This window comes from Lepeophtheirus salmonis, chromosome 1 (assembly GCF_016086655.4).
Source record: "Lepeophtheirus salmonis chromosome 1, UVic_Lsal_1.4, whole genome shotgun sequence".
NCBI lineage: Eukaryota > Metazoa > Arthropoda > Copepoda > Siphonostomatoida > Caligidae > Lepeophtheirus > Lepeophtheirus salmonis.
The window spans coordinates 3,582,301-3,607,826 of NC_052131.2; the positions used below are offsets into that span (position 1 = coordinate 3,582,301).

Genomic DNA, 25,526 nt, shown 5'->3' on the forward strand with positions numbered 1-25,526 from the left:
ATGATAGGACGTTCTTGTTGGAGGGTCTATGTGAATTTTAAAGATCTCTTAAAATCGAGCAACTTTCTTTTTTTTGGGGTTTAGACATGAAAATTCATCCTTATCAATGAAACAATCTAATATTCCATCATTCCAAATTTCTTTGATTTTTTTCTTGATATTTTTGAATTCCTTCTCTATGACTTCTTTGTAGTATGTATTGCTATTGCCAGTTTTAGATGAGAGATGTTCATTGCAAGATTCCAAATAGTATGAAAATAGACGTAAAAATTCATCCACCATTGTCTACCACTTTGATGATCAATTATGGGTTCTTTTGGATTCTAATTATTTCTTTCAATGCTTCTTTCTCGTCTTGTGAAATGTTTGTACGAATACGTTTGGGAGTTGTTCTGATGAATTTACCTTTGATTCCAGATATATATCCATTGATTTATTTACTGGTTCCATTCGGAAGATTCGAATTTTGTATCTTGTAAACAAGGGGCACATCTAGTAACATCTTCTCCTTCTTTTTCACATTTGTTAAAGAAGAACTTACGCCACATTGTTGACCTTTCTAACTTTTGGAACTCAACCAGGATCCTGGCAAGTTTCCATTTCGTTAGGGTAATCGAAAAATTTAATCTTCTTTCCAGGAGCTCTATTTGTTAATTCAATAGATGAGTAATGATGGGTGATTGAAATATTTTCCTTTTTTTTTCTCATCTGGAACCGTCTGAATTTATTGCATTTGGTGAATCACCTTATTTCCTTTTTCTCTTCTGATCTAGGATTGATTCCAATTTTTGATGTTAAATCTTCATTGTCACGTTCACTTTGAACGTGATTTGAGGTAAAAAAATATTTTTCTGGCTTAATTTGTGGCAAGTCTTTCATATTTTTCTCGATTTGCTTTCATTACTTTGATTATGGTAGCATTTTGGCTTGAATAGAATTTCAGAAATAGACTATTCATAGCTTCGGATAGTTTATAAAGGGTTTCTTTAACTTTCTTTTCTGCATCTCTGTCGGCAACTTTCAAGATCTTGAGAAATGGTTTAAGAGAGCATCCTCCCATTATTTCCTCACCTGTTGAGAAATATCTCTCGTTGGATGATTTCTGATCTGAAGTGTCCTCAGAATAACTTGTTGTTGCATACATTTTGATAGAAAGATAAAAGTTTGTTTCAAAATAGAATTTTTTTTTTACGAAATCGTTCGCTCGATGGAAAAATGATTCGGTGGTTGGATTGGAGTAGGTCTTTGAAAATGGTTATGGAATTTGGGGTTTTCTCTTCTGTAATCATAAACACTTTTCAAGGTTGATATCTTCATAAAAAAGTTAAGAGTGGGAGTAGGAAGGGGTAAAACTTTTACGAAGACGGACTTGACTCAATCAACGCAATAAAACATAGATGTTTATAAGATCATTAACATTTAATCGATTTCGTCTCCATTGGACACCTCTTCAGAAATAATAATATAACAATATTCTTAAATTTTCAAGTTTTCACAAAAAAAACATTCTAATATACTCCAACATTTTAAAGTAATTATGTATTAACTTATGAAATAAGTTTGAAGGCTTTTTTTGTCCCTTTTAATAAAGCAAAATAGAAAGAAAATTACTTTTTGGCATGTTTTTATGATTTTAATTGATCAAACTTGTCAATATTCTTCAGCTGTCAATTTAGTAACATCAGATTAGTTTATATAAGCTTTTCCCAACCTTTTGCTACCTGTAAGTCATTTCCTTAAATTTTAAACCCTAAGAGGTCCAACTCACAAGGCCTTGGTCAAAGATTATTTGCAGGGGCACTACCCTTGTTTTATTTTTTTAAAGAGTTTTTGTAAGGGACCTTAAATTATTTAATGAATTTTCTTAAGGCAATGGATTTATAATTTTTTTTAGAAATGAATAAAAATCGTCTCTTGCTGATTTTTTAATTTTTATTTAAAAAATTACACCCACTGGAATGAAAAGATATTAAATTGGACGTTCATTAAATTTACTGCAAAACAGTTTCGTTTCAAAAATCACTTTTAAAAAATATAATTATGAATTTAAGTAATATAACGAACCTCTAAATGGGGTAAAAATTAAAATTTTATTATTAATGTACTGGTATATGTTATTCTATATATTTGTATTTTTATATTTGAAGGGTTTTATTTTTTTTGTGAAAACTTGAGAATTTAAAAATATTCTTATATTATTATTTCTGAAGAGGTGTCCAATAGAGACGAAATCGATTAAATGTTACTGATTTTATAAGCATCTATGTTTTATTGTGTTGATGGAGTCAAGTTCGTCTTTTTAAAAGTTTTACCCCTTTCTACTCCCACTTATCTTTTGACAATATCTTAATTTAGTTCAAATAATTTGCATTAGAATACTGATAAGACCAGGAGTAAATAAATCTTGAACTGACAATAAATTATGTACGAAATGTCAGAGCATTTATTATGTATTTTGTGATAGCTCTTGACCTCAATGCTTTTGTTCCTTCAAAATAGTATATTCAAAACATCAACGACTCTTGTTTATTATTTTAGTCAGCTTTTAATTTCCTACTTATTAATTCCGTTATGATTTTTGTGAATGTTCATTGGTTGTAAATAAATTAACTGATATTATACTTTAAAAAAAAAAGAAATTAATTGAAGAATCGTCCTGTAGTATGTAATCGATTGCTAGACATTCATAAGTTTCATTTATATACTCATAACCAAGGGACAACTATACACACAACTTCTCATAGTAACTTAACTCTTTACTCTGATGCTATTGACTATTCGCAAGACCAAATAATGAAATAGCATGAATAGTGGCTATGTTCTTCCCAGCATAGTAATTTGGACTTTAAGGATGTTCTGGAATTATTATTGTGTAGACTACAGATTATGTTTGAAATCTATGGTGTAAACTTATAAATAAGTTAACTTTCAAGTTTTATACTTTAATAGTAATTACTACCTATAATTTATAACCATTTAGAAAAAAAACCTCTACAAACACTCAATCAAAACTAAGCCTTAGATTATAAATATGTTTAATTTAACTCGAATTAAATCTCTGGAAACTTTGAATAGGCCTGATATTACACAGAAAAAAATTGTACAGGTGGGAAGAAAATTAACTGTTTTACTTCTTTATATTAGAGATTTTTCTTATTACTTTTTGAAAAAATATTGAGATATACGTTGAAGATAAGCTAAATACTAGGCTTTACTAAAGGTCTCTAGGCAAAGAGTCGACACTCCTGGTAAGGAAGGTAGGGTTTAGTAGTTCTAACTTCTGAATGGCTGAAAATGAAAAGCATGTCTCTACAGGTAGGCATCCAGTGACTGGGGTGGGGGGGGAGATTGAAGGAGTGAGTCTCCCATTGTCAAAACAGAAGAATGCGGGCGACTACGTAAGGAACCGTGACCCGGAGTTACGCCTTGGGAAGTTTTGCCCTCATACATATATTAAATGTAAATATATCTTTCACATATAATTTAAGGTTTTCGTTTAATTCAATTTGAATTTCTTTGTAATTAATTATGAAATTATGGCATTTCAGTAATTAATATGAAATAATTATTGTTTCTAATTATTATGAATTCGAACAGTTTGATATGTTCTTTTTTATAATATATTAAAATTGAATTAAATGCACTAAATTTACCCTACTGAATGCAAAAATGCATTAGAAATGACTTCAATTGGGGGGCACTAATTTTATATCTTACCTTATATATAGAAGATACATTTATGCTATAGTATATGTATGAGGGTGAAACTTTTGCAGGGCGAAACTTCCCAGGGCAAAAATGCCCCGGGCGTAACATCCCCAGTATTCTTTGTTTTTATATTGAATTGTTTATTTTTACCTTGACTGCTCATTCCCTAGAGTCCTTTATGATGTGATATTACTTGTTGCTGTTAGGAAATAAAGAAGAATGTTTTATATCTCTCAACCTTTCAATCAAAAAGAGGAAGAAAAAAACTATTTTATATTTGCCATTTTACTAAACACGTCATTTCCCTCCCCCTTTTTGGACTATTTTTCATTAATAGCATTGATACGTTCAAAAGCAAAATAAAATACGAATTTAATTAATTAATGTTTAAAAAACACGTATATACAACAGTAGACAAAAACAACTGTAAATAAAAAATATTGTGCAAATTTTCATATTTATGGAATACCGCTTATCGGATAAATTATGCTCGTATCACATATCACATCTAGATTATTCGTCCAATCGCAACCTCAACTGACAAAAGGGATACACCATATGTTGGCTAGTCTTCTATATTTTCTTGTTGTCAACTGTTAATTATTATTCATATATTAATTACCAAATATTGTAAGTATGTAGTGACTGAAATATATTTATTTTATATTAATATCAATAAGGGTTTATAATCTGTTCGTCTTTTCTTTTTTGTGTATCTCTTGTTATTGTATTTTAAGAGTCAGTAATAAATTAGCACTCAGCGTGTACACAAGTGAGTTTTCTTTTGAGGTGTCTAAGGACACTAAAAGTATACATTGAATTGACAACTTTATCAATATAAAAATCTATATCCTGAGTATGAAAGGACACGAGCTCAAAACGGTCATTGTCCTTGATTTATATAAATGAATATAAAGGCTATAAAAATCCTATGTAATACCTTTTTTTTTTGTTCATAATAGGTAAAAGTCAGCCGCTTTAAAGCATACAAAAGCCAACTCTTGAAAAAAGCTGAAGGGAAAATATATTGTTTTTTTATTTGTTTCAAAAAGCAAGTTGTGTATTTTGTTCATATTCATAGATAATTATAGCTTGCTCTAGTGTGCTTGTTTTCGCTTAAGTTCAGGTAAACTATTGTATTTCCCATCTGTATGATATAATACAGGTGGATAGGGCTAGAAAACATCAGCTAATGGCTAAATCAGATTACAAGTTGTCTGGTTTTGGGCCATCCACGGGTTTTTTGGCCAAAATATTAAAAATCCATACAATAAAGGTATTTCAATATATACTCAAGAGCAATGCATTAGTGAGCTCCGCTCCGAGCGACACTCAAACTTATTGAGCAAGAGTGGGAGCGATCTCATTATTTTAGAAGAGGGATAAAATTGCTCGGAGTTTTTGCTCCTTCATATCAGTTTGTTTTCCTTTTCTACTTCTTATGAGCAATCATCTAAAAATTTGAAAATTGAAGTTTTTTCCCAAAAATTTAGTTCTTTGTAAACAGCAGTGCATTTTTGAATTTTTTTTCCATAAAAATTATTTTCTTGATAATTGGTATGAATTTTGATATTTTTTTACAAAAAAATCGGATTTTTCAATTCCTAAAATCAACCTCCCCCCTCTAAAAAATAAAATCTTATTTTTAGTATTATCTCAAAAGAACTTGTAGTAAAATTAATTTACCCAACCCCTGATTTAGAAAAAGGTTAGTAACTACTATAGTTATTGAATGATAACCTTACCAACGACTGTATATGAAAATATAACAATTTTAAACAAAGGATCTTGATTGATAAAAATCTAAATATTATGTCATATCTTTTTTGAGTTGATAATACGTAGAGTCAACCTATGAAAATCAATGAAAACAGCTGTTGGAAAATACACTTATTCTTGTTCATTTAAAAAAAACGAGCTTTAATAAGTGTAACACATATAATCAATAATGTCATCGTCACCTTGTTTTCAAAATGTATCAATTCGAGGAAAATGTTCTCGATTAGTAGTAAGAGAACTATTTTACAATCGAAATATACATAAGGTTGGAAGGTTTGTGCCATGGAGTTTTTGGGCTCTAAAAAGTTAGGTTCAGACTGGGGGCTTTCGAGATTAGGCCTAAACCGAATCCACCTCTATTTTATAATCTTATATATATATATTTTTAAACTAAGAAAATAAAAACGAAAGAGAAAAAAATATTATATGAAAATAGAACATAAATCCCCTTCAAAATCGGATGTCAACTTAAGTCGATAACAATCTCATCAAGAATATAGTACTTTTATATATTCACTTTCACTGTTCAATTGAATTCCTAATGAATGTAATAAACATTTAAACTTGAAGCTCCTTAGTTAGTGAAGAGTAAAAAAAAAAAAAAGAGTTGATTGAACAAGTTTGTTTGTAACGAATAAATCAATTTATTTCCAAGATTTTTCTCTACGTAACTACCGACAACACATGAAAATACATATATATTTTATTAAATCATATATCTATGTAACAAAAATAAGAAAAATAATGATCAATAAATATATGCCTAGGTTTTTTTATCGATTCAAACCGTTGTTAAAGGTTATACCTACATATCCTTCATATATTTATGAACAATTTTTTCTTAAATAATTCATGAACAAAATAAAAAATAACAATAATTTTGTATTGTTTCTCTGAATTTGGCGGAATACGGAAATTATTTATTCATTAATCTTCATCCATTAAATATATATAGTTTTTATAAATTAGGTATAAATTCCCAAGATACTAAATGTTACTTATCTTCATATTGGTTAAAGTTCAACAAAATTTTCAAAGTTTGTACCTTCTCAATCAATTATTAAATTTGAATATTTAAAAAGCTTTGGAAAGTAGAAAAATATGTTAATTCTTCATTAAACTCACTTTTTAATTCTTGGTGTAATTTTTTAAAATTTTATTTTATAGTTTGAAGTGACTATCAAAATCCCCTTTCCTCTCACCTCCTCGGTGAAAGCTGCCACTTTTTACAATTTATGGTAATTTGTATGCGGCTTCTTAGACTTAGGCTAGGGATATTTTCTTTAACTCATCCAGATCCAGTTTGGTCTTATGAAAAGAGTCATTCTTTCTGTCCAACGTTTCGGACTGGCTTACGGTGTAGACGGCCAACTGCTTGGATTGCACGAATGTAAATTTGTCTATCACGTTCAGGTGTCATTTTATGACAATATGACGTGATAACATTTTACTGCATAAGCTAGTTGTTACATTATTTTTTATTAGATCAAGTAGTCACGCAGATTTTAAACTACTAAATGCACATTACAAAAATATGGTCTTGCAAACTTCCAGAGAAACAGACACACTTTGTTACATTAATATAGTAAATGAGGCTTACATAATTATAATTGTTATTTTAATAAAAAAGATTTATGACTTTCAATGAGTTCTTGCGTCTTCTCCTTCAAAATGGAACCCTTGATCTTCAAATCTAAACTTGTTCATTACAAGTTTACACATGAAGATAAATGATTCACAGTTTTTTGTATACATGCGAATAGAGTCTTAGGAGTAAGTTCTGATTTAATTCTTGTTCATCCTTTCAAGGGACCACCCAGTACATAAATAATAAATAAAACATTTTTCTGAACATATTTTATATGCTGCAACATATTTAATAGTTCTAAATGAATCTGCAATAAGAAAAAGTTTGTTAATCACTACTCTGGTGTAACATATTCTAATAAAACAATTAATTGTTTCATATATTTAATTAAATTTTAGAGATCTTCTTCAGAGAAATCTTAAGTTATATTGAAAAGATCTAAGATCTCTACTCTTAATAAAATAGTAACAGGGGGGTCCGCAAGGGATGGTATAGCCTTCCTCCCAAATTAAGAAATGTTTGCTTTTTACTGGATTTTTTTCACCTCAAAAAAAAAAATTTGTTTGTAAACAGCTTTGGAATTTTGAAATATTTCTCAAAAATGTTATGTTTTTTTTAAATTCCAAAAACCAATCTGCTTCCAAAATATAATCATGGGGAATTAATTGTCATTAATTAAATTTAATGAATCAGGAGGCTCCCTCCACATGATATCTATATTAAATTAATCTTTAGGTAAATAATTTATCGTTTATTGCCAACTATATATGTAGGGATGATTAGCTAATATAAATTTCAACAAAGTTATTTTAATGTATGATTAATTTTAGGATGTTAATTTTTATAAGTTACTCCTTATTACGTATTTTTAATGCAAGTTTTTACTTGTAAAAATCATCAACATATTTTACAAGCAAGTTCTTTTTTATTTGCATACATATATTTATATATACTTTAACAAAATGATGTGCAATTTATTATAGGACTCGAGGAAAAAAACAAAATGAATTGAAGATATTAACAAAATAACATCATAGTTTGATGACTATAAATTCACTTGTTCGAACCTATGCAAACATGACGTTGTATATATGTACGTCATTAAAAACTATCAGCTTTATTGTTATTGACTAGTTGAACACCAAATTCATTTAACAAATGATTCTGATAAATCATTCTAATATGTTATGGGTAAATTTAATGATGTTGTACAAATCTTATATTATATATATACATAATAGTAATGAGTACTGTTAATTGTTGTCAATAAGCAAATTCCATTTTAGACCAACTTTTGAAATACCCACATATCTTTAGAGTTTTTGTTATTATAAAAATTAAAATTGACTGCACCAAAAATTACTTTTTCAATCATGAATCCGTGTTTTTGAACTGTTTTTCAAACGAAAAAGGAAACATTCACGTATAGTCTAATCATTAACGTCTTTATATACTTAAAGCAATACCTTTATAATATTTCAAAACTACCATTTTAAGGTAATATTCAAAGTTTTCAAAAAAGTTATACTCCTCTTAAATTTTTATCTTTGCTTGTGTACAAGAGTGTCTTATTTTAATTATTCACATTTGATTGATAAATGTATGTCTTTTCTCTCCTATCTGTCATTAATGAAAAGTTATACATAAGAAAACTATACAATTTTCTTAATTGTGAATGAAATTCCTTTATACATAATAAGGGATCGGAAAGAAACATCCCTAATTTTGACACATAAGGAGTTCCATAATTCTAAAATTTGATTGCTTAGGCACCTAAGATGTCCAACATCATCAATACTTACATTAAGTGAAAATAATCTTATAGAGTATTTCGGAAATTTATAAATGTCAACACAAAATCTCAAATTAGGCACTTGATTGAGTTTTATCGGTACGTAGGATAAGATTTAAAATCCTCGTCCAGGCCTCTCCTGCCCACTTTTTTCTCAAAACTATACATTCTACAATGAATTTATAAAGATCTGTATCAGCAAATATGTCGTTACTTCAGGCGTTTTACACTCACTACGATTTTGACACTTTACACACATCTACCTATTAGTATTTTTAATATCCAAATTACACTTAATAGTAGGGTCAATAAGTGTGTTTAAAAATTTGTATACTTTTTTAAACTTTGTACGTACATTATGTGTTTTGTGGAATCACTTAAGGAGTAGCTATGTCTTGTTTTGTAACATGATTCATTTCAACAAAATTTGACTTCATATATATAAAAGCATACGTATAAAAGAAAATAAATAAATATCACGTTTTATGTTCCTCAGGAGAACTTTTAGCTGAATTGATGTCGATTTTATTATTGAATTTACAAAAAAAAAAAAAAGAAGATAGTTAGAAAAATGAAGTATTTATAGATACATCAGATCCTTTTGCATATATAATTTACATAGTGCATGCATACGAGTACATTAAATTACTTTAATTGAAGATTTAAACTCATTCAATTATTCACCATTGACTCATTATTCATTCAATTTTGATTTAATAATAAAGTATTATGTACAATGTACATTAAGGGGGATCATGAACACAAAACTTTGAGAAATCACGGATCTCGAATGTTGCCTTTTGGAAAAATGAGACTTAAAAAACCTTTTTAGGGAATTTTTTCTTACTCCTCTGGGTCTGCATGTAAAGTATTTGGAAGAAATGAAACTAGTTTATTATTTTATGAAGCCATTTTTTTTTCCAAAAATTAAAATTAGATCTGCTAAAAATCTTAAAGTAAAGTTTATGGACTCTTCCTTCTACAGAGTATGGATCCAAAATTTATAGTAGCACTGCTAAGTTATATAAAAATGTAATTTTATAAAATGAAGAAAAAACAGCTTTGAACCAATTTTTGATTTGTTTTAATAATATAATTAGATAGCTTTTCTATTAAATAAGTTTTCCTTTACATGAAATAACACCCTCATCACGCTGGAGAACCCATTGGCACCTCTTAATGATGAAAATCGTATCCATGGCGTATCACGCTGTCTTAATGGGAGCTCGGAGCGAATTCAAATTTGGATTAGAGTTGCAACATACATTCTGCTATTTAACGCTTTAAACTACAAAGTCCAAGGGGTTGGGATTATAACTGGAGGAGGGCAATAAAAAGGCAGACCAGAAGCTAGCCAAATTGTTGCTGCAGAAGTTTTAGTTATTTTTAGGTATATGGAGGTGTAGTGGAGTTTGTGATGTAGTAGGTAGTTCCGATGGAGATGAACAGCCTTTCGGGACAGATAACGTTGCGAACGTTAATACACTCATAAACATGAGAATAAAACAAAACTTTTTATTTTTTGTTTCAGCTGTCATTGTAATGAGATAATAATGCAAGTTTTTGACCCCCACTATGTAAAACACAAAAAGCGTTGTTGCCTCTCAGTGTTTTTACAAAATGAATTATGAGGTAAAAGTTCGTTGACAAAAAAGAATAAAGTTTGTAAATAGAGTATCTTATTTTATACCTATTATTAATTATGATTGAGTTTTTTAAAGTAAATCCTGTGGGTCTGCATTCTCATGCATCGTCAGCCCTCTAATGTGTGTTCCCATAAATGTTTTCCCTATTTTATCAACTGTTCATAAGTATGAAGTAATAAATTGAGAAAAAAGTAATTTCGTATTTTACACTTAATTTCAAGTTTACAATAATCCGATTTAAGTGAAATATGCCTCGTTCTGTTTGATGATTTTTTGCTAACGAGAATTCAACTTCATAATTCCATTCACGTAGAAATCCTTATTGCTATTGGCAAACACTCGGACAACCAATTTAGAAAATCTGATACGTCATCAAAGATTTGTGCAGCCTGATATTTTCTTGATGAAACCCGATTCCTCTCCTATTTAACAACGCTGACAGCTTCTGTTCGATTGACAGCTTCAAACGGTCGAATTTTTCAAAGAAGAGGGTAAAATAGAGCGTTTGCCCATAGAAGAACAGCTTATAGTAAATTTATTCCCTACCAATTGACCAAACGCACAACAAAACAATCCTAGCAGTTAATCCTGGCTTGGCCACGGTTAGGTTTACTTTGTTGATTTTCGTCACAAACTCTGTCAGTTGACTTTGATGTAAATAATTCATTTTACATTGAAAGTAAAAATCTGTTTCAGAAGCGTATCAGGTAGTAAAAATGAAAGATATAGCTAATTTTTTCCTTTGAGACCTCCATACACGACGCACCATAATTTATGCCTGTACCGGCAACCATAATACTGTCTGAAAGTGTTTGTAATATAAACTCCCACCTTTACAGCATCCTATCGTATGATACAACTTGAGACATTGTGAACAAGAAATACTTCGTTAAAAAAAGGAGTACAGAAATGCGAAATTACTTTTTCTTCAACTTAATATGTTCAAAGTCATTTGAGTCCAGAGTTTTACCTTGTATTTTCTTTATTGTTACAAAACAGATCTACGATAAATAAAGTCAGTATTCTTAGAGGATTCAATAGAGTGTATTGTTTTTATGGGTATACAGAATAATATAATCCATTTTAATACCTATAAATCTCAAGATTTTCCTTTTCGTAATCACACGATCCTTAATTGCAAAAAAAAAAAAAATATATATATATACTATTTAATTAACGAAAATAAGTTATCTTATTACACATTAATAAAAACTTTTGATGAGTTCGTGACATCTCAAGAAATCATCAAAAGTGAGACTTTGTTCGAAACTTATCAAACGCCTTTAAGAAAACTACATATATATTTATATTTTATTTTTCTTTGACTGTATATAATTACCTTTTTTCAACTATGCGCTCGTATGTATATAATTAACGAAAATGTCAAGTAGATAAGATGATAGAAGGAACATTATATAATTAAAAGTAATTAGATACAGATACCAAAATTAGAAGTGCCATGGGTATATGTTAGAACAATTATTTATGTAGCTTTAAAAAAAAGGGTTGCTAAGAGATTGGAGTTCTGATATATTTTAAGCACATAGTTACTACAAATTGGTAATTAAAGATTTTTCCCAATGTATTTTTTATTGTTAATGTGTCTATTACATTTATGAAGTACACGGAACAATGACACAAATAATTTAAAAAAGTTACTTCATTGAAATAATAACTTTCATATGCCACAAAAGTTTATTGGCTTAAAAAGTAAAGTTAGATACATATGCTATATACAATTTTATAATTGAAAAAGTATAGTAAATAGTTGTATCACAAAAAAAAAAAAAACCATATTTTCCTTATAGATGAACCTTCTCTTATGGGACGTGGCACAAAGTATTCTTACAACAAATAATATATTTTTTTTTAATTCAATTATGTAATAAAACATTTTTTTTAGGGGGGGGGGACATTTTTCAAAATATAATTTAAGAATAAGAACAAAAAATACACAATGCAACAAACAAAACACGAATTACATTCAAACGTGTATGAACTTCATAAAATGAAACAAACTTTATTATTTAAAAAAAACAAAAACAAAAAAACTTTAATCTGATTAATTTTCTGCCATCGCCTTGCCAATAAAAAGTAAAAAAGTTTTGTGTTAATGTTAGATTATTTTAAAATATTATTTAGATTTCAAAAGTTTTTACAGAAATTAAAAATATTTTATGTACGCTTTAATTAAAAAATAAAGAAACTTTATTTTTTTCTAATGATAAGCTGAGGTATGGAAATTGCTTATCTGCATGCATATGTATGTTTTTATTTAAGTAGCACGATATACAAATAAAGAATGGCTTATATCTATAGTTGTTGAATCATATGCCAATTAAAATCGTTTTTTATGTAATCTGTTCAACTGTAAAAATTGTTAGAACACTATATGCTCAACCTTGCAGAATTTGATCTTTTAATTCCAAATTTGGCCTTATTTTTTCTTTATTAAATTTATGGCGTTAAGAAAAAGTCCATATTTTTATTTTCTTATGAATGTTAAAAATGAGGCCTTTCTATTCAGAGGCTCATATTTTCAAGAAGAATATATTCAAAAACCATAAAAATATCTTGTTTGATAGCTATAAGTCTTAACTTGAATTTAAAAAATAAACCCCCTCGAAAACAATCTATGTTGTTGTTAATTTGAAATACGGCCACAACAACATTTATAGGATAAAACCCATAATTCAATTGATCTTATAAGATTAATAAATATATTCGTGTCCTATATCTTTGAATAAAATATATATTAATGGGCAGTTGGTGTCTTATAATAATTTTCTATTTCTTTGGAAATATAATATCCATATAAAATTAACATTTTTTAAATGTGGTGGATACAAATTAAAATGCGGCATTTTGCAAACCCTGACCTCCAAAATGAACAAGATTCTAGAATCTATTGGGCTCAAATTTGAGTGGATGGAGGCACAAAGTTTTTGCAGCAAAAACAAGGGAAATGAGTTTTACAGTATGTCCAAAAATTGATGGTGGTATCAAAAATATCTGTTTTAGAGTAAAATGTAATATAAGGAAGGATGTACAAACCCTTTCAAATCAGAAGGGTCAAGGAAGGAAGAAACAAATTAGAAAAGTTCCCAAACTGGTGATTTCAAAATCTTTGATCAAAAAGAGGCAATCCACAAGGAAACTTACAGTAAGATTGACATTGAAGGGATATCCTATATACAAGTCATCTGTCCACAACTACCTGAGGTACTCTTTGAATACAAACCTCGTCTGCACCCCAAACTTTCAGAAAACCAAAGGAAGGCCTGGCTTCAATTCTGTCGTGAAGGGAAACACTGTACTGCAGATGACTGGATATGTATCCTCTTTAGTGATGAAAGTGAATTTGAGCTATTTCATGCCCCAAATCCCCAAACAGATCGGCGTTGGATAAGAGATAAGGGAGATGTGGAACCCACTCCAACTGTAAAATTTCCTCTGAAAATTCAAGTTTGGGCCATTATCTGCCAGCAGGCAGTGTCAGATCTTCGCCTGATTCGACGAAACTAAACTGTGACGGCCGAGTACTACGTAACGGAGATCGTCAGCAAGTCTCTGATGTCAGCTTTGTTTCGTACTGAAATAACTGGATCTCGTTTGAAGAAGAAAATGTTGTCTGACACATCAAGATCCATTTTCCACCAGGATGGCGCCGCTGCTCTCAACTCCGAAAAGACACAAAAGTGGTGTTCAGACAACTTGGATTTTATCTGGGGCAAAGGGGCATGGCCTGCCAACAGTCCTGATTTGTCTCCCGTTAAAAATTTGTGAGCCTTGGTCCAGAGGGATTTTCAATAAAAATGCGCCAACAACTTCAGAGGATGATTTAAAAAAACTGAAATAAACTGGAAAAAATTATCCAGATACTTTGAATAATCTGTATGAAGGGATGCCAAAATGTATAAAAAAAATGTATTAAGCTTAAAGGTCGTCATATTAGGAAGTAAATAAAGTTTTTCGACAAAAAAATCATTTGTTTAGGCTATTACATGTTTAAAAAAAAACAAAAAAAAACAATTTTCGGACATACTGTATACCAATTTCACATCACTTTAGACGTGTAAAAGTGAGTACCATCCCATTGAAAGGTAAAAATCTCTTACCTGGAACGGGAATTGGCAAATAGCTGCAGACTTTTTTCCACAGTGGTACCCACTTACGCAATGCTGCTAATTAGGTCCACTTAGGTCACAAAGATACAGTACAACTTACGGGAATGGCTGTTAGCCAACTATACCATTCTTAATTCTTTTTTTGCATCAAATAGATCCTACAGGGTCAATCCGAACTTTTGTTTACCAAAATCCTACCTTTTTGTGAGGTTGAATAGAGTCTCAATAGAAAAACCTTAGCAAAACTAAACCAATGTAAGGAGACGTTGCAGACTTCATTAAACTGAGCAATTTTAGCATCTCTTCATTTTCTTTTCTCTTTTTTTTTAAACATGAACAAAAAATATTTTAAGCAAACTTTGTTAATAATTAATAAATAATTTATTTGGAGTTTTTTTTACAATGAAATCTCTAAATTCCAATGAATTATATAAATTTAATTTTGATAATATTTTTTAATAATATTTAGTGTGGATCCTGTATTTGGTTCTTTTAGTAAGTTTTTTTAGCAAATTTAAAATGTTTTGATCAGCAGAAATAATAATTTGATATAATTTTTCAATGCAGAAGTTAACCAAGATAAAAAAAATATTTTTAAAATTATGTGGAAATAAAATATATTGCATTGAAAAGGGAATAATTCAATATAAATAGACAATGATAGTATTATATAGTTATTTTACATAAAAAACAAAGCAAAAATTAATTTTGGACTGTAATTAGACCTGTTAGATGCAAATAACCTCTATGAAAAAAGAAGAATTACTCACATTTTAAATAAACTCCTCTCACTTAACAATAAATAAAAAGCCAAATTAATTATGTTCAAACAAAATTCTTTGTTTAATGTTGATTTTTTATGATCTTTAGAATCATACTTACTAAATTCAAATTAATAAAACAACTCTAATTCATCCTGTTTGCCAAGAAAATTTTCAACACTGGTGTGCATTTGGGTGTGAAGGGAACATTTTATCCTTAAAAAACCAAGTTTAATTATCTATTTTTCATATTGATTATATATTTGAGTAATATCTGTAAATATATTATAGAATTTATGAGTACTCCCACATTTGGGCCGATTTTCGGGGGTTTATATAAGGGAGCTTATTCTATACCCTAACAGAAAAGCATCATCCCTATACATAATTTTTTTGGAACCTTAAATAGACTAGATAAGGGGTTGAGTTATTAATCAAAAAGTAACTGCCGTCTCAAATAAGAACTATATAAATAAGGGCATTTTCTAAATTTATTCCAAATCCAAAAAGTTTTGGGGAAAAAAAGAAATCGGTGATTCATTTTTTTAAGGTTGAAAATATTTGCTTGGAGATTCGTTTCAATATAAATTTAAACCATCAAAATTGATTTTTAACTCAAATACCTGTCCTTTTCTGAGTAGTTTTGTATTTTTTTTTATCAAACGTTAATTTTCATTTTTAAGAAGAAATGCAACAAAACGATTCTATTTTCAAAAAATTATATTTAGTAACTTTGTTCAATATTTGTAGCACACATTTTTAAAAAATTTGTACGAAACATTTTTTTTTAATATTTGTATGAAATATTTTTTTTTTTTCTTCGCAAAATTCGATTTGGCAATTTTTCGAAAAAAATATAAGATAGACATCTCATCTAGACAAATTGTCTCATACTTATATGTTGGTATGCCATTAGAATTTTATAATACATTTTTTTTTCTCATAATAATACATTTTATATAATATACTTATTCTATTATGCTTATTATATTGCTTACCCCTACCGAAAGAGTCAAAACATAAAAATGAAATCACATTGACTATTTTCAATGTGATTTCTCACTCCCTCCTTGGCCCGAGCAACGCCGAATAACTCTCCATTTACTAGTTATTTAATATTTTATTTGACAAAACAATTATAAGTGTTTCTATTTAATACAATGTAATTGTGATTTGGCATTAAAAGCTGTTAAAAACTTTTTTCAGTAATAAACTATTGAAAATTTTTAGAGTGATATTTTAGTAAACCTAAATTTTCATCTAAAGCCGTACATAAAACAAAAGGTTTTTTAAGAATTTTGTTTTTGTTTATTGTAAAGTTATTGGTTTTTTCAAAAACTATATTTATTTCAACTTAAAAAAATTAAATATCATCAGCATGATGAAAGATATTATTTAGAAGAAAATTATAATATACCAGTTGATAAATTGACAAAAAAAATCACTTCAGACCCAAATCAGTGTCTTAAATCATTCAAACATGAATAACTTCTGATGTGTTCATTAGAACTAAACCATACTTTTTTTCCCAAATGCGGAAGAACAATAATATTACCAATAAAACATGTATTTGGGTTTCAAGGACCAAATGAATGGGTCAAATGCCCTTTTTCCAGAGAAAAGACTAAGTTATAATGACGCACCCTTCTTGAGCTTAATGTATCCAAACTTCAGAAACACAATATATTTTATTGTCAAAAACACAACTAAAAATGAAAATGTATTTTTGTTCTTTGTTATTAGTGAAAAGGTTCGCAATATTGAAGATTTTTGACTTCTTTTTGTTACGTTGACCTTGTTTTTGTTAGAACAGGTATTTAGTGCCTTTATTTTACATAGAGAATGACACAAATTTTAGTTATATATCTTTGTTTGTTTGAAAGTTATGGTCAATTATGTGTTTTTAACAGTAACCTTGACCTCTCAAAATTTAATAGCCTTTTACTGGTCACATATAAAATCTTTTAACAAAGTTTTACGCATACTCACCTACAAACAAACAAACAAGAAACGAAAAAAAAACTTAATTCATTCGTTGGCGGATGAAATATAAAAAAATATATAAATTCTATTTTTTTTTTGTGGGAATATTTGTTACTTAATCCGTTCAGTCGGAAGAAAAATAAATTAAATAACATCTAGAACATAATCCAAGAAGACTTTTCATTTCCTTTAACATTGCATCATAAATATATTTTTCTTTGAGTTACACAAACACGTAAAAAAACATTATATAAATCATAAAACAAATAATTAATTGATGTGACTGACCCCGCTAAGACTATGAAACAATCCAATCGATTCCACGTTTCGGAGAGGTAACACCCCTTCCCAAACACTCCCATAGCAATCATCTTTATAAACATCTCCACTGTGAAATAGATGTAAATGACGTCATCACAATTCTGGAAAGTAGAAAAATACAAACAATCAATTATTAAAATCATTTGACAACTTTTCATTATCATTTTTAAAGTTTCATATTTTATATAATACTATTGTTTGGTAGAAAGGAATTTTGTAGCTTGAACTCTTCATACATAAACGGAAACATTTCTTCTTAAATATTATAGACAAAATATACAGTTTTCTGTTCAAACTTCAATAACAAAAACAACTACAAAATAAATTTGATTCTCTTCTTTTTTGTTTTGAGCAGTCATGATTTTCTTCAATTAGTTTACAACGAGATTTACCTTTTATTTGAAAGGTAGTTAAATACAAGACTGAATTATTCTTTTTTCAAAGAAAATTTTAAAATGAAACAATAAAGCCCTACCAATATATAAATATATTGGTAGGGCTTTAAATTCTAAGCATTTACTCGCGTGCAAATTTTTATTTTATTTTTAAAAACTGTTGTCAAAATTTATTAGTTATTGAGAAGAGAAGATGAAGTATGAAGTAACCACGAATCTGTGTACTCATGTTAAATGAAGATTAAAACTAAAAATGTCTTGAAGATTTATTAATATAAGTCATTTTTGAGCTCAGAGTACAATTGAGAATCGACAACCGAATAATTCTTGCCTATTTCCTTACAAAAAAATGTTATAGATTTTGAGTTTATTTCATTATACTTCGTACTGCTAATTATCTGATAAAAAGTCATGACCACTAAACTGCTCTCCTCTAACATATTCTCCAAATTTTAAGAGTTATCATGTTTATTTTCGGTTTCTTTTTTTTATATATACCTGCCGAAATGTTTGGAATTTTAAATTTCTACAGAGGGGTATACATTTAAAGAGAACCTTGTATAATCTAAAAAGTTGGAATCAACCAATAATTATTGCTCCTTTAGGTGTGAAAATGTAGAAATGAGTCGATAAAGTTCAAATTAGATAGATTGTGACGCCATTTTGTTAAATCATACAGAGCTCCTTTTTCAAAAATTGCTCGACAATGAAAGCTAATAAAAACTCAAAATAATCGTATTTTTTATAGGTTTTAATTTAAATAACCAACTAAGCTTTCAAGTAAAACGACGGCTCTTTTAAAAATATTAATTTTAGATGTTCATAAGAAAAGTATATAAATAAAGATAGCCCTATCAAAATAAACTAGAAAACTTTGAACTTCCACACATAAAATGCTTTCTCCTGGACCACTCGTATTTATATTCATCCTTTGGATTTTCGGTGAGTGTGTGTCTAATTAGAAAAATTGTATATGTAAAATAATGTTTTCCTTACAAACTAATCCTAAATAAAAAGTGAGTCATAGGAACTAATTATATAGTGGCATGCCATTGGACCTTTCTAGGGTTCATAAACTTTTCAAAAAGATTTAAACAATGTTTTAAAGTACTCCAAATTGATATTAAGAAACTTTTGAAAGCAGATACCTCCTTTTATTCGAACTGTATGTATTTGAACTACAACCAAACAAAAACCCCTACAAACTAGTTTTTGAGAAGACGACGACGGAAATGTATAGACATGAATTTCTCCCATGCAGATCCTCAATTCTACAAAATGTTTATGTATAGTGTACCTTGTCTCTTGATTATAATTTAATTTCTGCGTGTTTATTAATTTTAATTATGTATTTGCTTATAAATAAGTGATTATAAAGTGTGCTTTTTTCAAGACGTTCTTGATCATCAATGATATCCTTAAACTGTTTTTCCCCCGTCAGAATCTATTCTTGAGGATTCCGACTATCATAGAGACTTGATTTCGTTTTGATTTTATCACACCATCCTCTCTTCTACCTTTTGAATTTTCCATTCTGCTTACCATGTTTAGAGTGTCTACCCTCTTTCCCTTCGTTTGAGATATCTCCAATGGATGAACACGATATGGATCGTCCCCCAGACGATCTTGCTAAGAAATTGTATTCCTATATCACTGCAAAAAGATGTAACTATAATATTATAGTTAATGATAGTATAAAAGGACTGGGGACTTTAAATGGGTACTTTTATTGTTCTTATTGAGGACAAGGAAGGAGAAGTTTTTCGTCAAGATAGATTAAAATATATTGGAGTATTTAATTTAGCTCTAATTTTCTGGTTAAAATAACATGAACTTGCATCTGCTAACCCAAGATTTGGTGTATACCAGGCTTGTTTTATTCAATTTTCCCAATTGATTTTGAGAGACATAATTAAGGATTTGAAGGGAGTGAGAAAAACGATGTTGATAAATGGAGTGAAGGAAAAGGTGTTCTTCAAATTGAAAGCATTGACATAATGTCCATTAATAGGAGAAATAATTCACGTATCACTTGCGTGTTGAAGAACTTACAATTGTGGATTGGTAAAAAAAAATCGGGGGAATAGTTAACCATATTTCCATTGAAGAATCTCGAAGATAAGAGAGCTGATGAATTATTATCAAAATAGGGTATGAGTCCTTGAGTATGAAAGAACATTGAAGCCTTTTATCTGAGAGAGAGAAAGTTTAGACACAAATAATAACAATGTTGAATAAAAATGACCAAAAAGGAAACACTATCCAATACAGAGGTGATTCCTTTGAATGATGATTGTGGAGAAAAAAGTTGAGCCTTAACACAACAAAGTTGTAACGGAATTGAAGTAATTCTTTTGGATAATGATGGTGGAGAGAAAAATTCAATGATATCAGAAAAAAGTAGTACTGGTGTTAAAATAATTGAGGTTTTATCAGACGACCAATTAGAGGTCGAGAGTTCTAAAGATTGCACTTCTAAGGATAAACTAAATATTAACTTTTTTGGAGCAAAGGATAAGTCTGATGAGCTTAATCACCAAAATCATGATCACAACTCAAGAAAATAAAACCAATATTCAAGTTGCAACCAATAATAGTCTAGCCCTCGTCTAAGGTTATGTTTTTTACAACTATAAACAGGAATGGGATTGAGAACAAACATTGTCAGAATTAAGAAATGATTTTTATAAACTTTAAAGTAAACATGTTGATGCTGAAAGCGACTAATCACAAAAGCTCTCAACATTTTAAATTAGGACGTCTATTTTTTCGAGAAATACAAGTTACTCGTCTTAATTTTCTTTTCTTCTCAATTCGAAGAAATTATGTTTAACTTACATAATGAAGATATTCTTTGAATATATTTAAATATATATATATAACATATATGTATATATCTTGGTATATAAGAACATTGATTAAGGTATATTAGATAAAGAAACATTCTCGTATTTTTTTAGTATATAGAGATATATACAATACATGGATGTAGTCAGTAAATGTTGTATTTGTCTTATTAAAGTAAATAAAGAACAATGTAGTATAGATATACCTCACTATGTATAGAATAAGATGGAAGTAGGGATATTGATAAGTGAATCTTTATTTCCATATTTTTTATCAAAGTATTCCCCCCCCCACCTAAAAAATAATTAAAATGACGAGCAGTGTAGGTACCTGAAGGGACATTATGAGTAAAAAATCGAATTATTAAAGATTTAATCTGCAATCTCAATATCTAAGATATTGATTTATGTAATTTCTCATCATCGAAAATATGTCCTCATTTCTTTGTCTCTATATATAATTATTGTGTAATTATGTAGTTCTAAACCAGGGGTTCCAAACTTTTCAAGCTGCTGCTCAATTTGCTTCCACATAAACTTGTACGCCCCCTCCATAAACCCATTTAAGATTTTTTTCCAAAATTAAAACAACAAATTTAAAAACACAAAATGTATTTTTTTAAAAAATCAATTAACTTTAGGAGTTGAAACTCACTAAGAAGAAGACATACATAGATCCCAGCGTTTGGTAATTCTAAGTTTGTTCCTTGGAAAGACACATAATAACTACACTGAATGTCCGTTCTACCAGATAAGATGCTGGAAAAGCAATCAAATATATCTTGCCCTTGTTCCATAATACTAGATAAAGGTCGGATATTTTTTTCTGTAGCCAAAAATCTTGATGTGATATGATATATATAACTTTTGACTTAGCTCAATGTCGTTTTTCATTTAAACTAATTCTTCTTCTACCTCTCTTATTTCCTCGCTATTGACTTCTTAGAATGGATTGATTAGTCAGTTTGGTACTTGAATCCATACTAACGTTTCAGTCATGTCTCTTTGCAACTCTTGCAGGTGAGCACAATACACTTGAAGGTCATCATCTGATATTTTCTTTTCTTTATCCAATTCAAAAAGGGATGGAAATTGGTAATATTCATGACGTGCTAAATTTTGTTGAAATAACTTACACTTATACAGGAAAGTGGATGTAAAATAATTGACTCATAAGATTGGCATCACTTCATGACAGTTTTAAATCTATTTAATTTAATTTTAGGAATATATCTGACAAATAGGCAATATCATCCTGGATGTTTTTTAAATCATGACATGGTACAATATTGGATTCTTATAAAAATTCAAAACTGTATCAAACAGAGAATAAAAACGTTTCAGGCAGTTTCCCTTTGACCGCCATTTAACTTCCTTGTGTAGAAATTAACGATCAAATTCATCCTCATTATCAATGCAAAGCTGTCGAAACAGTTTGGGATTTAGAGAATGTGCCTTGATCATATTAACTGGTGTCATACCAGTTTTATTGATATATGAAGACAACCAGTAAAGTACTGCCTGTGAATTACACAGTGCACTATAAGAACACAGGTACGGCTTTCTTCAAAAAAATGATGAAGCCACGATGACGACCCTTCGTGAATGGTGTACCATCTGTTGCACACCATTTACACAACAAGTTTTATCTATGGTCTAAATAGTTCAAGAAATAAAAGCTAATAGACACAAAAAAAAAAAAAAAAAAAAATCAAAACCTTAGTACAGTCTGATATTTACTGACCCCCTTGAAGTCTGCTCTAAACTAATGGTTATGCATTTTTTTTGTCATCTTATCATTAAGTAACTTAAGTAACGTTCATTAACATACATATTGCGTTTCAAATATCCTTGATGCTCTAAATCTACTCTTAAGAACTCTTATTATCTCTCCATAGTGATAATATTTGATATAACAAGAATACATTAATTATTAATATTATTTTTGAGTTTTCTAGATGCACTTGTCGTCAAAATTATTCATAACCTTGCTAATTTTTGTTATTTTAAATTGTTTGTGATGCTACTGTTGCATTTTTTTTCAAGTTTTTATATAAATTATATATGACCAAGAAGTGAATGAATGACAACTATACACAATTCAAGGAACTTTTGATTGGCATTTCATCGATGGAAAACTAAAAAATACTATGTTCTTAAATATTCACATCCTATCCTCCATATGTGTTAATAGTTCATAGCATAGTCTTTGTTTTTATGACTACTTTTCGACGATTTTTGTACTTTTCCACAAGCTTCCTGCATGTGTCTAATGGAATATTGACCCATTTTTCCTTGGCAGAGGCATAAAACTGGGTTTGGTTGGTCGGTTTCCTAGACATTACTTTTGTCTTCAAGTCTCACCACAAGTTCTCGATAGAATTACAGTCTGGACTTTTATTAGGCCATTCTGGAATGTTGATATTGTTATCTTTGAACCATTTCTTCACCACCTTAGCATTGTGTTTAGCATCATTATCCGACTAGTACGTCCAGTTGTGGGAAAGATGGAGTTTCTCAGTAGACTTCTTCAAGTTTTCATCAAGGATCTTGGTGTAATCTTCCTTCTTCATGATTCCAAGGACCTTGGCGAGGTTAGCTTTGCCATTGTAAGAGAAGCATCTCCATATCATTATACTACCAACACCATTCTTCATGAAGGGGTTAGTGTTTTTCAGCTTGTATGATTCTTAATATATTTCCTACAGACATACTGAATATCCAAATGTTTAAAAAGCTCTAACTTCGTCTCATCAGACCACAAGACAGTTGACCAAAAGCGGGGATCTTGCTTCAGATAACCTTTAGCAAAGGGCTGGGTATCTACATGTTTTTCTCTGAGCAGCGGAGTCTTTTATTGGATACACCAAGACTCGCTCGATGGTGGATCGTTACACCTTCGTCCCTGCCTGGTCAAGACTTCGTTGTTTTCTTAATGCAGGTCCTTCCTCCGACGCCCGCTGAGGTTTTTAATCACTTCTTTTTAATTATGCTTGGACTGTTTCATGATCATACGAGCAAACCTTTTTATTCACCATAAGAACTCACAAGACGCTAATGCAGGTCCTCACTGAGCTCCTTCATCTTGCTCAGATGAGCAAAAATTGACTATAACAATATTTTTACTCGTGTAGAAAGATGTTACTTCTTATCTTGTTTAATATTTGCTCATAAAAAAAAAAGGTATTTATTCTGTTAAAATATCTTGAAAGAACTTTAAGACAAAGATCAACACGGTACACACATTTTCATTGCTATTATTGATAATTTTGATTTGGTTATCCATCAATAAAATACCCATGAAATCAAAATTCCTTGAATTGTGCATTGATGCCATTTTTTCACTTGTTGGTACAAATAATTCATAAACAAACTTCACAAAAATGAAAACCCACAAAAATTAACAAGGGTATAAATAATTTTGAGGGCAAAGAGTAGGTATATGATTTTCTAAAAAAAAAATCATATAAAATATCATTTACAATAAGCGGGTCAAAATGACCCGTAAAACAATCTTTCTATACAAGTCATTTTCACATCAAATTAGAAAATAAAAATGATCTTTTTTATTTTTGAAATGTTGAAGTCTATTTAAAAAAAGTCAAAAAAATTCTAGTCTGAAAAATGACAATAAGAGGTATTTTTCGATGTTTAAATTTAAAAACCGACCTGTAAAATGTAACAAGGGTTATACAGAGATGAACATGTAATTTGGGCTATAACTCCTAAAATTTCAATTTTAAAGATTTTTTTTTTTTCATCAATTGAGAAAAGGATTATTCGATGTAACCCCCATTGGCAGTGATAACCTTATCGAAGCGGTTCTGGAAGGAGCAGCAGACCAATACGACTTGTTGGACTCACATTGGCCCAGCAATTCACGATAGATTTCTTGAAGTCGACCTAACTATAGGTGCTCCATCAAACTTGCCTTTCTAACTTCCCCTAAAAGAAGTAGTCCATAAGGGCCCAATCGGAAGAGTTGGAGGGCCAAGTCTGCAAGCTCCTGAAGTTTATTTTTTCGTCCTAGAGCAAGTCGAGGGTCTTCTTGGCCTTGTGAGTGGGGCTGAGTCCTGTTGGAAGGGGAGCTTGTTGTCCACGTCTTTGGCTTTCATCCACGTGATAATTTTGTTCTTCAGCACTTTGCAGTACTTGTCAGCGCCAACCCACTGTTTTTGGCTGAAGGAGATCGGCGGCATCCCCGTCCCTTTGGACCTGACGAACATTAACATCATGACCAAGACCAGAAACTAGGTGGTGTAGATCATAGGGTCTTTCTCCTTCTTATCAACAAAGAAGCAGTCATTTTGGCTGTTGTATACCATATCTACGGTCCACATCTTCTCATGGCTGAAGAAGGTTACAGGACGATACTTATGCTTTAGGAGGTAAAACAATTTGAGACTCCTGTTCAACCGGACAAGATGTGCCTCTTCAGGTGCTTGTAGGAAGTCGATCATTACCCCCATCTAGACAGTTTGCGTGCTGACTCCACCGGGTAGCCCCACTTGTCGTAGACCTGTGGTACGATAACGTCTTGGCGATAACGGGAGGTTTGTGTTCCACTTGAATCATTTCAA

At 29.9% G+C, this 25,526-nt stretch overlaps 1 protein-coding gene across 2 annotated transcripts in view; it reads right to left on the minus strand.

Moving 5' to 3' along the window:
* Ca-alpha1T (Ca[2+]-channel protein alpha[[1]] subunit T) overlaps positions 1 to 25,526 on the minus strand; it is a 490,322-nt gene that overhangs the window by 95,548 nt on the left and 369,248 nt on the right. For both annotated transcript variants that reach the window (XM_071887138.1, XM_071887140.1), the window contains one exon: positions 17,673 to 17,806. In XM_071887138.1, the coding sequence (XP_071743239.1) occupies positions 17,673 to 17,806 (134 nt within the window). The remainder of the gene's footprint in view (positions 1 to 17,672; positions 17,807 to 25,526) is intronic.